The 17,007-nt window shown below is 45.1% G+C and overlaps 1 protein-coding gene across 1 annotated transcript in view; it reads left to right on the top strand.

The window, feature by feature from the left end:
- The first annotated feature begins 2,519 nt into the window (after positions 1-2,519).
- Positions 2,520-17,007, top strand: part of LOC144152229 (ATP-binding cassette sub-family F member 1) — a 38,124-nt gene continuing 23,636 nt past the window's right edge. The window contains exons 1-6 of the mRNA XM_077683469.1: positions 2,520-2,943; positions 3,812-3,867; positions 3,944-4,075; positions 7,608-7,708; positions 7,989-8,074; positions 14,517-14,656. Coding sequence (XP_077539595.1) covers positions 2,685-2,943; positions 3,812-3,867; positions 3,944-4,075; positions 7,608-7,708; positions 7,989-8,074; positions 14,517-14,656 — 774 coding nt within the window. The 5' untranslated portion in view covers positions 2,520-2,684. The remainder of the gene's footprint in view (positions 2,944-3,811; positions 3,868-3,943; positions 4,076-7,607; positions 7,709-7,988; positions 8,075-14,516; positions 14,657-17,007) is intronic.

Here is a 17,007-nt window from a genome sequence, read left to right as displayed (position 1 = left end):
TCTTAAAGGGATACTGAAGTGAACTTGTCAAGCTCCCGTTTTTGCTTGCACTGTGTAGACTGGCTCAAATTAGCACACTTTTCATCGTTTATCCGGTTGACAAATCGGTAATTATTTTACAAAGCGCGAAAGAAGAAAAACTACCATGCGCGGTTTGCGGCGGCCGCACAAACTAAGCTTTGTCGTTGAGAGGAGGGGGCGCCGTGATTGGACGATGCCCAAGGTTAGCAATCAAACAAGTTTCGGTTTCGGTTTCGGTCAGTAAAACAACATGTTTGACATTCGATGGCGTCGTTGGATGGGCATTCTCAATATCCCAGTTATCGTAGTACCGCGCTTCTGCCATGTTGTCGGCTGTAAAATGCATAAGATAAGCCTCCCAGGACGGCTTGGAATCGTAGCATTCACTATCTGAGGCCTACGCAGTGCATGAACGCCCTCCGCGTCCCCGCAGACGCTCAAATGCATGCGCTTTTCCCCCATATTTGGAGCTTGCCTCGCTCATGCCTGTATCGTAAAAAGCGTGTTCGCACCAGGCCAAGGGTCTGTTGATTCTGGCCTGTGCCCACTGCCCGCAAGCAGTCGGTGCTTATGGCAACAGCACGCCAACGAGAACTCGCTAGCGCGGTAGTGCCAGCCTGCGCGAGTTCTGTGGACTAGTTCGTGGAGCAATGAACGTTGCGGCGCAAAAAAAGGTGAACTCAGTATAGAAAACATCGGCGAAAAACAACAAAGTTAACTCATAAAAAAAGAAGCGTGTACCCGCGGCGATTCGAACTTGTGACTGGCAAAACAATTGCGATGACATACCTAGCACCCCAGACGACTAGGCCACAGAGGGCCGCTGGCGGCGATGGAAAAGATAATGTATATGATGTATAACCAGTTTACACTTTTATTTAGTTTTAGTATTTCAAGCAGCTTAGGTGACTATTTGTTGTATTGCGCTCGTGCAATAAGCGTCCCCCGAGTTTCCACAATAGCTCACGTCTAGCAATTGCATCTCGTAGACGGGAAAGCGTTCGCCGATGCGTAGTGCTGCTGACCGCTCTGCTTGTTCGCCCAGTGCAAAAAAGTGCTTCCCGCACCCTAGTTTTACGCTGTACGGTAAAAATATCAGTTGATTTTATTTCCTTAGTACCTATATTGACTTCGCTCACTCTTCTCCCCCTTCAAGAGGCCTTATATTTTCCTACTGGCGTACCAGTCAGCGAAGCGTCGCATGTGCGCTTGTGCAGCGCTTGTGTGAAGCGACCTTGACTTGGAGCTAGACACAGTGTACAAACTAACGAAGTAAATAAAGGCGCATTCTTCCATTCCCAAACGTGTTGTGGCTTAGTTTCAACTGATCGAGCGAATTGCGACGACCCGTTGGCGGCCGGCGGACTAAACGGTGGGCCGACTGACTCGGTCGCGGAAGGTCGGCGAGCCGTGCAGTAGCGCAGCCAATTGTCAGCTCCTCTCCTCCTGACGTCACACGAAAACGCCACAGAAAATGGGCGAGCGTAAGACCGCATTTTCGAATTGATTTTTCTACTGAATAAATTCGCGTAAACGCGCACAGAGTGGTCGAAACAGGGCCCAGGGACTCCGGACTACAGTTTGCGCTCGTAATCCCGCATTGTTTACAAATCACTTCAGTGTCCCTTTAACTTCTGACACGGGATTAATCGCTGTTCTTTAACCTTGAAATCCTCAGATTTCTTCTCCTAGTGCTGTAAATTTTTTCTACGTTCCGAACTGATTTTATTTTCTTCTTTCTCTTATTCATTGTTGCTGCGCACTTCTTCCCCTTTTCTTTTTTTTTTTTTTTTTCACCGATGTTCAGCCTCATCTGAAGTAGCCAGCACCGCCGTTTGTGGGGCTAACCTCTTCAGTATTCATTGAAGTTCTCTCTCTCTCTCTCTCTCTCTCTCTCTCTCTCTCTCTCTCTCTCTCTCTCACCGTTTAGCATTGATGGTCTGGGGTGTTTAAAGCATTAGCTTCACTCGCAGCGCAGCATTTTTTTAGGAACAGGCAATATTCGATATGTACATTCATTCTAGGCCGCCGGAGACATGCTCAGGCCGAGCGCAGGAAACGCGTCAGCCCTGTCGTCTGCTACAATCAACCACCAAAGCTCAGTGGCGCCGCCACATGTTTAGGCTCAAGTACCATCTATTAAACAGTAGTATTAACCCGGTATTAACTCTATGCTATAAACGTTGCCCAGTACATTCCTCTGTGGCAAGGATGAGCGCGGCGTAGTTAAAACATGCATTAAAGAGACCGGGAACTCGCAGTTTTAGACCCGTTTTCACACGTTTGGGATAGTCTGCTAATCATGGGCAAAAAAAAAAAAAACATCGTTTGCAAAATCACAACCACAATAAAATACCTTATAATACTATAAGAATTAAAAATAATGCGAGTTTGGTTGTTACTATTGCACTTGTTTGCTCACTTTATTGAAAACAGTAGGGTAGAATTCATAACTACGCCGCCAATTTAGGCGGTGAAAACGTCTCGCTCCAACGACACTGGAAGGCTCCGCGCAAAAACGTGCTGGCTCGAGCTGGCGGCAGCAGTGGTTCGTCGGCGAGCCGAGGTTGGGGCGACAAAAATTTAAATTTTAGCATTGGGAGCACTTATCACTAGGTTTCTAACAGAAAGTTTAATCGCGCCTAGCTTGACAGCCCCTGACGATGCCGCCGAAGAAGTCTAAAGCAAAGGTTGTCAAGAAAGATAAAGCCGGAAAGGGCAACTCTGAAGGCGATGTTGACAAGAAGCTGCAAGACCTCGATCTAAGTGACGACGAAGGCTCTGACGGTGAAGGCTACGAGGACTCTAAACCCGTTCGTCGCAACCAGAACAAGTTTCAGACCCTTGGTAGTGATGATGACGCCGAAGATAGCGAGGGATCTGAAAAAGACGGCAAAAGTAGAGGTGATGACGCCATCAAAGGTATGCGGGGTCCGACCTGACATATTTTTGCCATACTTGTATTGCTATCACATTTCCGCGTACATCGTATGCTCAGGCATGGTCGAGTGAAAAACATTGCTTTAGGCGATCTGCGCCATCGCACTGTTAGAGTAGGAAACCAGGTGGTTGTCTTAGCGTTAAGGTTACTCCCTTATTTGTGTCAAGTTTATTGGGCTGGATGATGTGGAGAGCTCTTGTCGTCTTTGCAAATATCGTATTCACATGGCTGGTACGCGATGGTGCTTCTGGGCGTGATGTTCCGTTGTCCTTATCACAACTCCCAACTTTTGATTACCAGTGTAGTTCGCGGACATATGGAGGAATTCTTAGACAAGACATCATTTTTTTTAAATGATTTACCATATTGTTAAATACTTGCCTACAGTTCTGCTCTCACAGTGATTGAGAGGGACCTCATTTTGGGATGCTGGTTTATTTCTTACTGCTATTTGAGCTACCTTGGGAGCATGAATATGTTTCTTATGTTAAGTGCCGGTAAAGGTCATTGAAATTTCATTTCCGGAACTAAAGCGTGAACTAAATCATTGCATCAGTGCACAGTCATCACTAACTTGCGCATTAACAGCTGCACATCCCAAAATTCAGAGCTGGTGGTTTGCGCCCTTCTTGCATTTTTATTAATCAGTTTATAATTAGGCAAGATATCAGCAGGGAGGCAGCAAGCAATAAGGTTCAAAGAGAACTTGTACAAAGAAAGATGTGTTATTAGTACCTTGCTATCCGACACACAAAAAGAAAATCCATAGAACATAGTTGCGAAATTTTATTGCCAGAGCCACAAGTATTATTTTGTGAACTTTGACATTTCTGGTTGTTGACATTCCAGAGGGAGCAGCTACCAAGAAGATATCGCACAAAGAGAAGAAACTGATGAAGAAACAGGTACCATTGCTTTCTCCTGTGGGCATAGTGTGCTTTTGCATTTTACGTATTATGAGTTACCTTTTTTTTTTTTTAGTCTGAGTACCAGAAACAACTAGAGAGCCTCAACAAGGGAAAGACGTCGTCTGAAGGAAGTCAGTTTACGGTGTCCCAAGCTGACAAATCAGCAGCGCAGCAGGTGCAACTTGAAAATGCCATTGACATAAAGGTAATGAACATGTTTCTGCACCTAAATGCAATTTGCAGTGTCTATTTTGTGACGCTATTTTCTTGGGCAGTTCTGCTGCAAGCATTCTGTCAAGTTGCCCACTCAGCTTCCCGGGCAGGTATAGTGTGGAGGAACTGACGGAGGCAGATGGTATGGTTTCTATTTAGTGCTAAGACAAAATGCACAATGAGAGCATTTCATGGGACCACTGGCATCGAAGGGTTGCTGCTTCCAGAAGAGATGCGATGCTTCTGTTTTCTCCAGCTTGAACTCCTAACCATGTGACACAGGTGGCGTAACTACTGGCCCACATCGAAAGACTAAGACGCACACCAGCATTGTTTCCTGGAGTTTAAGTATCAAATCGCCCAACTTATCACTTTAACAGCACATTGACAGGTGAAAGCAAGTTGGCCTATATTGGGATAGTTGATGACACAGTAAGAGCGTAACAGGAGCTTTGCCCACAAACGTTGCGTGGCCGCTACCTGACCCTCTGCGGTTGCAAAAATAGTTCGTTATATGGCAGATGTTTGTACCCATGATTACTAACATAAGTGGCTGACAGTATAACCATTTGATTATAAAGTCGTTTATATCTGTTTCATTCCCAAGAGTGAATGATTTTCAAAGGAAAAAGAAAAATCGTCCTCATTGAAAATTTGCTCTGCAGAAAAAAAATTACTTATTCAAACAAAGGTTATTCTTGGTACAAACTATTTCCGGTGTATTTTATATTTAACTCAAGGCTCTCTGTGATTGTTTTACTGTTAGACGACCGAAATAAACACATAAACAACGCGCATGCGATTTTTGGGTCTGAATAGTTCTAATTGCGATCGCTGCACGTCGCTTAGCCGTCGTCTGCTTGGAGAAAGATAATGGTCGTCTGTTATATTTGGTGTACACCCTTTGTGTGTACACTCATCGTCAAGAAATGTAGTCGATACAATATCTTCCACAGCCATCATCACCGTCGAATCAAGCGTCGTAAACGCTGGGTGGAAGAACGGGGTGGTTCGTCGCCGCAATGGTTGGATACAGTGCACGGACTGTATAAGCCCAGGGTGAAAAGGAAACCAGCGGCGAAAATTTATCGGTGCCTTTCAGAAATCAGTCACGATATCAATGGACAACGTAGTGTTCTGTGCGACCGTTTCGAACGTAGTGACGCCCTGCAAACACTAATCGCGATGACGCACACTAACGGAGGAGGTCGCAATGCCGCATGGGGTGTCCTGCTTTGCGAAATTGCCTGTAGGTGCGAAGAAACTAGCGTTATTTTATTCCATTTAAACAAGACGACACCACCGTATGGCACAAGCAGAGAATTGCGGGACGTCAAACATTACAAGTCTAATCATTGCTACTTCACGAGACGCGCGAGTGGCAAGACGCTCTACATCAGTTGGTTTGATTGACACTACGACGTCATGCTTTCAATCCAGGTGACGATTCCTGAGGTGTTTACCGGCGATGCAATAAAACAGCTGCCGCCGTTTTCTTAGTTTCATATCACCGCCACACAGTTTGCAGTGGAAGGATAAGGCAGAGAACCCTGACTGGCAGTGAAAATTGATAAAAAAACACCCTGAACCACTAGCAGCCACCTTAAAAATTACTATTGTGAGCTTTTATTGAAAAAATCAATAGTGACCTACCAATGCATTCTTCCAATTCAAAGTTATGCTACATTAAACTTTCAGCTTTACACTGAAATGCAGCAGGCTGCCTTGAAGATATTTTTATTACTGATGAGGCTTTTGAAATAGCATACATAAAGAAAATATTCGGTTGAACATGTAGTTCCCTTGCAGCCATGTCAAGCTCTTGTGGAAACATTTTAATTTCTGATAATCTTCCTGAAGCCAATAATCTTCCCCTATGTACACCACACAGTGACGTGGAACACTGACTGCCCCATACGAAACTCCAACGAGTGGCTATACAAGTGCATTCAATTTTTAGTGCACCTATTTCGACAACTATGCTCAAGACGTGGCAAGACACACACGGGACAGACGATGATAAGCGGCTTCTTGATGCACTACAGCACATTCGTAACTCAAATCGCATGCAGAGCTTTTGGTTCTCTGCAACCTCGTTGGCGCTGGATGACGCAGCAGTGGTCGGCAAGCGGGCACGGCCATATTGGAAGTAGTTATCCTCTCAAACGTGCGTCGCAGGTGCCACACAAACATTGAGACGCCATTGGTTGTGGATGAACACAAAATCTCTTTGATGTAGGAAAAACAAATAGTCGGGAATACAGATAGACCACTTTCAGCCTTAGTAGTTGCTTATTAACGCAATAAAAGCCAGAAGCATGAAATCAGGTATAACCCCCTCCATTCACTTTCCTGCACATCGGTTTGGGACATTACGAACTTGGAATGGTGTAGCGCAGGATTAAGGGAGCTGGCCTAAGCGTTTTTTCTGAAACAGAACACTGAGGCACCAGGAACATGCGGATGTAAAAGAAAGGTATGTGGGAAATTTAACTTGTGTGCTTATTGAAAGACACAAAGTTCAGATACCAGACATAAAATATGATTACTCAGCGCAGGCTTTGTTTCAATGCTGAGTTCATCGAAGTGTCTCGCTTTGCGTACAAGCGCAGCCAAAAGATGCACAAAGGGTGAATGTGAGAGCCTACCATACCTACTTGCCGCCCCGTTTGTCTAGTGCACATGCTTCCTACACCTGCTGCCAGGCAGCATCTTCTGGGAACACTCGGCCATGGACGGGAAACAGGAGTGGGGCTTCAGAATCGTCCGATATAGAACGCCGCCATGCGAAGATGGTGTCTTGTCAGAAAGACCCCTTCTGATTGACTTTCAATCTTTGTGATGAGAGGGAAATCCAATCAGAACAGGCTTTCAGGACAGTGGCGATGATCGAGCTAAGTTGAGAATAGGCCCCCAGCTCACTCTGGGTGCTTTGTAATGTGCAATTTAACTTCGCGAGAAACTGGGAAAGAAATAACAGTTCAAATTATTTATTCCTCAGCAAACAAGACATAATTAGTCAGGGGAACAACAAAAGCCAAGAGGTCAACAAAACACGTGATCTTTCAGTTACAGCAAAAAGTTGTTCAGCCTTTAGAGGCCCTATAAATGGTGGCCATGTGAACGCTTTTGTACTCGGCTCAACATTTTTTCCAGCAGACAGCAATCACGATTGACGTGGGGCATTGAAAATACAACACCCAAATCTCCAACTAGTCTAGGCCAGTTAGTTTTTTGGCCAAGACTGAAGCAGCACGCCAAGAAAGGAAGGCACAGACAAAAGATGTGTGGGGCTCAGACCGAAATAGTGGGCAAGAAGGGAGATGGAGATAATTCATCACCCAGTGTGGATAAGCTTTAGTTAGTGTTCATAAGCATGTATTCAGGGCCTTCATTTTTGTGTGCATAGCTGCTGCATATTTGAACTTGTCTTGAGTAATAACTTTTGACACCTTAAACCCTTTCATGGCAAGTGCATTGACTAATTTTGTTTCCTTGGTGGTATTGTTGTTTGTTTCCAATAGGTTGACAACTTTTCGATCTCTGCAAGGGGCAAAGACCTTTTTGTAAATGCCAGCCTCACAATCACTGCCGGCAGGCGTTATGGCCTTGTGGGGCCAAATGGGTGAGCCCTTGTTTTGTCTGCTTCAAAGCGTTGTTGTCTGTTCCGCCATTATTGTCGTTCTTATCCTCCTTTACTGACGCGGGTTCGATTCCCGGCCACGGCGGCTGCTTTTCAGATGGAGGCGAAAAGCAAAAACGCCCGTGTGTCGATGAAAACCCCCCAGGTTGTCAAAATTAATCCGGAGTCCTACACAAGGGCGTCTTATTTATTGCCTTTGTAGCATCGGCTCATTGAACCTCATAATCAATCAATCAATCAATTATCCTCTTTTATTTTTCAGCCATGGCAAAACAACGTTGCTGAAGCACATTGCAAACCGTTCCTTGAAAATTCCGCCCAACATTGATGTTCTACTCTGTGAACAAGGTAATCGTTGTTGCTTTTAACGAAATTAAAATTTGTTTTCACCTTGCACAGTCAAACGTGTAGCAGTATTGTTACTCAAGCTTACTCATGACAACCGACTGTCACATGCTAAATCTTGCAAAAAGATTGGGTTAGTTTCAATTATTCCGTGTACAGAACGATACATTGTTTAAAGCAGCCACAGAATACTTGCAGGCATAGTGAGTGCCTCTGGTGGTGAAGCAGGTGTGTGATGTGTGGCTTGTGGCTTTCTATGCGCCTATGCATTAAAGGGACACTGAAGTGATATGTAAACATTGCGGGATTACTAGCGCAAATTGTAGTCCGGAGTCCCCAGGCCATGTTTCGACCACTCTGGGCGCGTTTACGCGATTTTATTTAGTAGAAAAATTAATTCGAAAATGCTGTCCTCCTCTCTTTACGCTCGCCCATTTTCTGTGGCGTTTTCGTGTGACGTCGGGAGGAGCCGAGCCCGCAATCGGCTGCGCTACTGCACGGCTCCCCGGCCTTCAGACAGAGTCAGTCGGCCCAGCGTTTCGTCCGCCGGCCGCCAACGAGTCGTCGCAATTCGTTCGCTCAGTTGAAACGAAGCCAGGACACGTTTGTGAATGGAAGAATGTGCCTTTCTTTACTTGGTTAGTTTGTACACTGTATCTAGCTCCAAGTCAAGGTCGCTTCACAAAAGCGCTGCACAAGCGCACATGCGCCGCTTCGCTGACTAGTACGCCAGTAGGAAAATATAAGGCCTCTTGAAGGCGGGAGAAGAGTCAGCGAAGTCAATATACGTACTAAGGAAACAAAATCAACTGATATTTTTACCGTACAGCGTACAACTAGGGTGCGGGAAGCACTTTTTTGCGCTGGGCGAACAAGCACAGCGGCCAGCAGCACGACTACGCATCTGCGAACGCTTTTCCGTCTAAGAAATGCAATTGCTAGACGTGAGATATTGTGAAAACTTGGGGGATGCTTACTGCACGAACTCAAAACAACAAATAGTCACCTAAGCTGCTCGGAATGCTAAAACTAAATAAAAGTGTAAACTGGTTATACATTATATATCTTATATTTCCAAGGTCGGCCACGGTCGCCCGTGGCCGAGTTGTTTGGAGCGCTAGGTATGTCAGCGCAAGTGTTTTGCAAGTCACAAGTTCGAATCCCCGCGGGTACGTGCTTTTTTTTTTTTTTTTTATAAGTTAACTTTTTTGTTTTCCGCCGATGTTTTCTATACTGCGTTCACCTTTTTTTTTTGGGCCGCAACGTTCATTGCTGCACGAACTAATTCACAGAACGTACGCAGGCTGGCACTGGCGCGCTAGCGAGTTCTCGTTGGCGTGCTGTTGCCATAAGCACCGACTGCTTGCGGGCAGTGGGCACAGGCCAGAATCAACAGACCCTTGGCCTAGTGCGAACACGCTTTTTACGATACAGGCATGAGGGAGGCAAGCTCCAAATATAGGGGAAAAACGCATGGCATTTGCGCGTCTGCGGGGACGCGGAGGGCGTTCATGCACTGCGTAGGCCTCGGCTAGTGAATGCTACGATTCCAAGCCGTCCTGGGAGGCTTATCTTGTGCATTTTACAGCCGACAACATGGCAGAAGCGCGGTGCGATGATTACTGAGATATTGAGAATGCCCATTCAACAACGCCATTGGTTATGTTTTACAGAACCGAAACCGAAACTTGTTTGATTGCTAACCTTGGGCATCGTCCAATCACGGTGCCCCCTCCTCCCAACGTCACAGCCTTAGTTGGTGCGGCCGCCGCAAACCGCGCATGGTAGTTTTTCTTCTTTCGCGCTTTGTAAAATAATTACCGATTTGTCAACCGGATAAACGATGAAAAGTGTGCTAATTTGAGCCAGTCTACGCAGTGCAAGCAAAAACGGGAGCTTGACAAATTCACTTCAGTGTCCCTTTAATACTTAAGCACAGGAAGTAGGTAGTCGGCACAGCACACACTATGCATTACGGTGTTCCCTTCAAAGCAGGCCACTCTGAAAAGAACAGTGGCAGTGGGAATTAAAGGGACAGAGAACCGATTTTTGTTGAGTATATATTCTCTATTCCAAATAAAAGGTCATCGCTTAATTAAAGCACCTTAACGAGAAACGGTTTTGCTGATAACGCCCTAGAACTTTTTTAAATAGAAATTTTTAGATCTACGAGCCGTATGTGTCCTCCCAAAAATAATGCTGGCAACCATGACATACAATAGTGCTGCAACATACTTTTGTCTGTATGCGAAATTAAAAGCGATATTTCAAAACTCGTCCCCAGCTAAAAAAAGTGTGAATCACGGTCTTTATTTTTTTACGTGCTTTTTTAATTCACCAGTCTATTTTGCGCGAAGGCGCCATCTGTTGGGATGAAGGATAGGTGGAATCTGGCTTCATGTTGTGGAGGTCGGTAGTTCGATTCTCCCCGGGCGTGTCTTTTTTTTTTTATTTATTATTATTATTTTTTTAAGCTACAGTTGGCATATTTAGAAACTGAAATCGAATATTTTGGCAGAACGAACGCCCCTGACTAAGGCAGAATCGTCAAATCTCCTTCACTGGGTCTGTTTACTGAACGCTGCTGTTGATTCTGGGCATGGAGGCTCAGTTAGCCACACTGAGAGCAACCCAGCAGCGGCGGGCGGCGGGTCTTAAAAATTTTCAAAATAATGTTTAAAAATACATATACAATTTAAACTTATGCAAATACTTGTGTTAAAAAGGTTTTCGATGAGTGAATAAACGTTTCAGCAGTTACAGTAGCTGCTAGGTTTGCAGGTCACGTGACATAGTGTCAAGTTTCGACACTACGAACCGCCACCCTTTCAGGAAGTTTGCTGCCAAATTAAAATTATTTCCATCAATTTGTTTATAAATTGCTTGTGGTTACCGGGCTATATAAAACGCTGGCTTTCATATGAGTTAGAGAACATAGAACATATACGCGACAAAAATCGGTTGTCCGTCCTTTAAGATTGGGGGCTTTGCTGAAGTTCAGTTTGTTGGACTGACTGTGGAGAAGCCTATCATCTGTTTAAGTATGTCGTCATCATCGTCATCAGCCTATCTAAGCCCCTGCAAGGCGAAGGCCTCTCCCCTAGATCTCCAACAACTCCTGCATTGCAGTGCTCGAGTCGATTCTGTGCCCCAGAAACTTCGTAATTTGTCCCTTTATCGAGTTTCACTCTCATGAAATAACTTCCCTTTGGCGCTCTGTGCCCTTAGTCGGCCTTGCGCCAATAATATCGACACATCATCATCATCATCCCTTTATCGAGCAAGTGGCTTTCTCCTACTTTTAGTCCCTTCTCTTGGTAGCCACCGTTACACTGGTGGTCCACTGGTTGCCAGTTTATTGCACTACATGCCAAGACCAAGTCCATTTCTTTACCTTAATTTGGACCACGACGTCTTCCGCCCGAGTTTGTTCCTTGATCCGAGGTGCTCGTTTCTTGTCCCTGAGCATTATCTTTACCATCCTTCATTCCATGGAACGTTAAGTTGACTGACTTTCTTTACAATTGTTAAGTAAAGCAAAGTTCACGCCCTGTATGTCAATCGCTTGCATCACGCATTGGTTTTATACTATTCCTTTAGCGATAGATGCAGCCTGCTGTCCATTATTTGAGAAACATAAATTTAGTATTGAATCTTGAATTCAACGTAACGGTTATGGATTAGGTGGTCCTGTGAAGGATTGCAGCTCAGAAGCCAGTAGTTAACAAGTCTCAGCCAGCATAGCACATGTCTAAATTGCACAAATTGCACATGTCATCATCCCAGGTGTAAAAATTTGGAACTGGAACAGCTCCCGGATGTTTGAGAGGTGCTCGGTTATCTTTATAAGTTATTGGCAAGTGTTGACCGACATTGCAGGAAAGCATTACAGACTAGGTTGATGCTGTTGCTGAATTTATTGAACTAAGTTTCAAAGCCCCAAGCATTTTTTGCGGGTGTTCTGCAGTCTCACTCAGCAAGGCTATGTTGTCTGAAAACCTCAAGTATTGCCCATTTATCCTTAATCCGTTGTTTTCCCAGTCAAGCTTTCTGAATAGCCCCTCCAGACATGCTGTGAACAGTCTTGGCAAGATGGTATCTCCCTGTCTTATTCCCTTTCAAATCAAGAATTTATAACTTTGCTCGTGAATTGTTATCCTGCCTGTACATCCCTTGTATATATTGTCTAGAAGTCTTATGTAGGTCAGCACGGCTGCGTTGTGTACCGAGTCAAACGCTTTCTCATAGTCTATAAATGCCATGTAAAGGGGTTTAGTGTATTCTGCGGATTTTTCTATCACTTGGTTGACGACATGTATGTTATCCATGGTTGAGTACCCTTTCCTAAACCCAGCCTGCTCTCTGGGTTGTTGGGAATCCAGGCTGTCGTCTATGCGGCTGAACAACTGGAAAGGAAACTTAGATTGGCTCAACGGGCCATAGAACGAATAATGATAGAAGTAACACTCAGGGACAGGAAATGAGCTTCCTGGATCAGGGAACAAACTCAAGTAGAGGACATCATAGTTCAAGTAAAGAAAAAGAAATGGACTTGGGCTGGCCATGCAGTGAGATGAACCTACTACCGGTGGACAATTAGGGTAACAGAGTGGATGCCAAGAGATGGGTCTAGAAGAAGGGAAAGGCCAATAACTCTATGGAGGGATGAAATAGGGAAATTCGGTCCCCAGCAGTGGACTCGAGCAGCACAGGGCAGGAATGGTTGGACGTCAATGGAAGAGGCCTTACCCTGCAATGGACCTGAGTAGGTCGTTGCTGATGATGACGATGAAGTTTTAAAGGACCAACAGTATATTGGAGAAAAGTTGAGTCATTAAAAAAAAATCTCTTTACCGGCGTGATATACTCACCAATTCCTAGTGGTCAGTGCTATAGCCGCAAGGGGAGTTCTTCTCGAGTGCTGTAATATCTCTAGGTTTCCCTGTCAGCTTGACCACAGCCTTTTTAAAAAAAATTAAAGCTGTTCCACCCAACATGAAAGCTGTCGTCGGAAGTGCAGAGCAGTGATTCGCCATAATGGGCTGTAGCGCTGTTATCCGCTCACTGCTACAACCCATCACGCTCTTCACTGCCCTGTCTCAGTCCTCTCTTGATGATTGTCCAATGCAATTCAAATTTCCCGCCTTCGCAGTCCCCCCCGCCTGAAACAGCACCAGCAGGGGTTCTGTTCTTTTTGTGCTGGCTTTTTATCCTGCACGTGCCAGCGCCGCCGGCACCTTACTGCTCAGTTTGAAACGCAGCATTTTTTCTTGCACTTCCACTTTTTCTCGCTTACTATCATAAAAACCAACCCAATGAATGTTCATAGCTAAATGAACGCAAGTGCTGCCGGTTAATTACGTATAGTTTGCCTCAAATATACCTGCAGTTTTCTTTGCGCTAAATAATGGGGCGATGTATGACAAGCGCCAGAGGTTAATGAGTTTTGAACAGTTATGACTGTGTAAACCGCTTTGTTTTCGAAGCCTCTGTGGGACGTTGCTACGACGGTACACGAGGCTCTACTTGGATCCGTTATATCGCTGCGCCAGCTGGTTTTGTCGGTCGAGCGTTATGCGTTACATGTTACAGCGAGCTACGACAATAAGGCAAGCCCCTAAAGTGCTCTGCACTTAAAATAATAAATCCTGGAACAAGCCTAGCTTTGTTCATTGGGTTGAGTAGGTTAAGTGACATTTGTATTAATTTTTCTATTGCAGTAGGTTAGCATTAAACTCCAAAGCAATGTCTTGATTGCTTGAACATTGCTTGTTCGTTACGGTGCCATAGGTTATCGGTCGCTAAGTTCTGATGACTTCACATCTCCCGCGAAACTATCGCCATCTGACGTATTTATTGGCAACTCCTTTTTCAGTTTCAGTTTAAAGACTAAGGGTAAATGCACTCTCAATGATGACTTGGTATCTTCCTGGGTAACCACAGTCGGTTGTTAGCACCCCACTACCACAATCCAAAGCGAAGAGATTTAGGTTATAAACTGACATTGTGGTACCTTATTCTTGTGACTGTGAAGACATTTACCATTTTGTTTTGTTTTTACCATGTTCTAGCTTTTAACCTAACTAGAGTTCTGTAGAAAAGCACGTTTTACTCTAGCCCCTAGTTTTTGTTTCAAGGTGGTTACTGCTTTAGCCCAGAAATAAAGACCTTTCGCTTATAAGGTAATAATCAAAAGAATTTTTCACCCCTGTCAAAAAAATTTTTTTTTGTGTGGATGAGAGATAATTGCTTGCATATCATTATGGGAGTCACTCATTGTTTATGCAGGCTTTTTATGTGGCAAAAATGGTTTTGTTACCACATCAATTTGGGGTAAACAAGATTGTGTTTATATCCTGTGCTGCTGTGCACTCTCTGCTACTTTCAGTATTCGAGTACCACTCGCGCCCTAACAAACAACACTTCATTCATATTGCGCTTACAGAGGTCATTGCCGACGATACTCCAGCCGTTGAGGTTGTTCTCAGGGCCGATGTTAAGCGCACCGAGCTGATGGAGGAGCAGAAGAAACTTGAAGACGATGCAACTCGCGGCAACCTAAAGAACCAGGACCGTCTTACAGAAGTAAGTTCTAGGTTTCAAAGGAACGTCTTAATTTGTTATCACCCTGTTACCCGTGTTTGAATGGCTGCAGTATTGCTGACATAAGTGACGCATCTTCGCGAAGCTGCAGTCTTGGACGGCTTCAAGGGAGAGCGGCATCTGGGAGCCATTGCCCGTTGTGACTGAACCAGGGGCCAGTTAACTCTGGAGGCTTTGAGTTCAGCTAGAAGGAACCGTGAAGACAGCGTACAACATCGTTCAAAGGATTAAGCAGCTCATTCCCCAGTACAAATTGTTTGACAGGAAACGTGGCTATCATCGCTGAGGTATTAGTGTATAAAGGAGCAGATTTCAAATTACCTGACTTCCCCACGATATGATGGAGGAAGAGCTCCCTGACGTACGAGGCGGAGCAGCCAAAAATGGACTCTCAGCCCACTGGCTCGACGGTGTCGTCAAGAAAACAAGTTTTAAATCACTGATAAAACACAGTGAAACCTACTAAGGCATTTCAATGTGTAATAATCTCGCGCTTCGCAATATAGCTGGACGACTTAAGCTCACCTTAACCCTTGGTGCCTTTTGAGAAAATGGTAGGCGTCATTCGTTCGTGATTCTCTCGACTTCAGGAGCTCTACCGAGCCACTCAAGATAGTGCAGCACCCTTGCCCCCCTGGCGGCGGCGCTGTAACTGAGCGAGTGAAGGCAGAAAGAAAACCGTGGAGGAAAGTGTGGTAAAAGTGGGAGGGAAATGGTAGTATGCTGAGCTCATACGAGACACTCGTCGGCTGCGACGCTTGGCGAAAGTGTGAGGGGGAGGCAGTGAAACATGTTCCTCATTGCGCAGCTCATCCAAACCACGTGACATTTGCGCAGAGGGTTCAAACACGATTTACAACGACATGCTCGGCAGCAGCGCCGCGTTGCGAGATAGCGGCAGAGTAGCGCGCACCGCCACGCGTTCGCTGATAACGCGATCACTTCCTGAGACGCAGCAGCTATGCACCATGACCGAGAAGACTGCGGTTCGCACTGCGCACAAATTTCGCATTAGGGAGTATAGTAATCGTCAGCCATTTTTTTATTTCCCCTATGTTCTTGCAGTGTACCCATTTTGTTTAATTTTAAACAGGATGAGCTTCGACTGCAAGCCCACAAAACTATTTTAATTATTTAGTTGATTTAGTTGGCATCAGCTAATCGTGCAACTAAAGTTCAGCATCACGTACAGGAAAGTAGCTGGCAAGTCGCCACCCTTTGTTCCGTTTTCCTCATTGTAAACTTATTTGATTTGAATTCAATGTTAAAATGGGCAAATCGTTATTTCAGCGAGGCAAACTTTAGGTTGCATGTTGTCTTCGTGGTAGGTACCTTTAAGCTATAGCAGTGCTAAAAAGTGTGCAGTCTTTTAATCTTTTTTTTTTTTTCTTAATGTGCGGTCATTCGTGCCTCATATAGTCGATTGTTTTGAAATAGCCGTGTGGTCTGAAATAAAAGCTGCTGCCGCGAGTGTGTAGGGGTGTCTTAAATCTGGAATACTATACTTGGGGACAACTTTCTATGCTGTGGTGAGAAAGCACTTGGGGGCGGAGTTAGCTGCTTTGTGTTACGGCGCCAAAGTAGTTCCCGATAAACTGGTTCCAGTTTCAGTTTCGGCGTGACAGATTGACATTTGCTACAGTTCATTTCTTCATGTAAGCACCGTGATCGAGTGCGCTGAACTGCGATAACCGATCATGCAGGTGTATTGGTGTCTCCTTCCCTGAGCTTCATTTGTGTCTAAACACAAGCCAACGCTCTGACTGGAGAACTCGGACCGTCTTAATAAATTATACTGTGGACGGTACCGTGCAACTCTATATTGCCCAGAAATGACATGAATTTTCTTAGCGCTGCAGTTTTGAAGCCATGCACTGATATGTAAGCTCTGCTGGAGCTGAAGACTAGGCAGAACCCTGGACATGTGTAGTGTGCTTACATAGCGCAGGTGTGGTATACCGAAGAGCAGCACGCACACTCTACAGAGCGAAGTCAAATCCCATTTGGATCGTGTTGAGTTATGCCGGCCCCAAGGGGTACAAGTGGCCCACTGCCCTAGCGCTCCGCAGCTCGGAAAACATATAGCCGAAGCTTGTGCTGCAGAACCCATGAATCTTGTGCTCAATCCCCATCCTTGCCATTGTAATCTCTAATCAAACAAAATGCTGAAACGACGGAGTCCTGGTTGCGTCAGTCATTTAGGCGTACACGTTGCAGTCCACTTGCTTTGTTTGTTTTGACAGCTTTTGGTTCTCAAGCTTCTTAAAAATACTATGCGGTGAATGAAGTGGCAAGCTACCGAGTGAAAGGAAGCTGCCGTCGACAAGGGCGCC

Source organism: Haemaphysalis longicornis, unplaced genomic scaffold (assembly GCF_048455015.1).
Source record: "Haemaphysalis longicornis isolate Haplotype H1 unplaced genomic scaffold, Haemaphysalis longicornis Haplotype H1 scaffold_1, whole genome shotgun sequence".
Classification (NCBI taxonomy): domain Eukaryota; kingdom Metazoa; phylum Arthropoda; class Arachnida; order Ixodida; family Ixodidae; genus Haemaphysalis; species Haemaphysalis longicornis.
The sequence above is the reverse complement of the archived record's forward strand: the minus strand, read 5'-3'. Positions and strand labels throughout refer to the sequence as shown.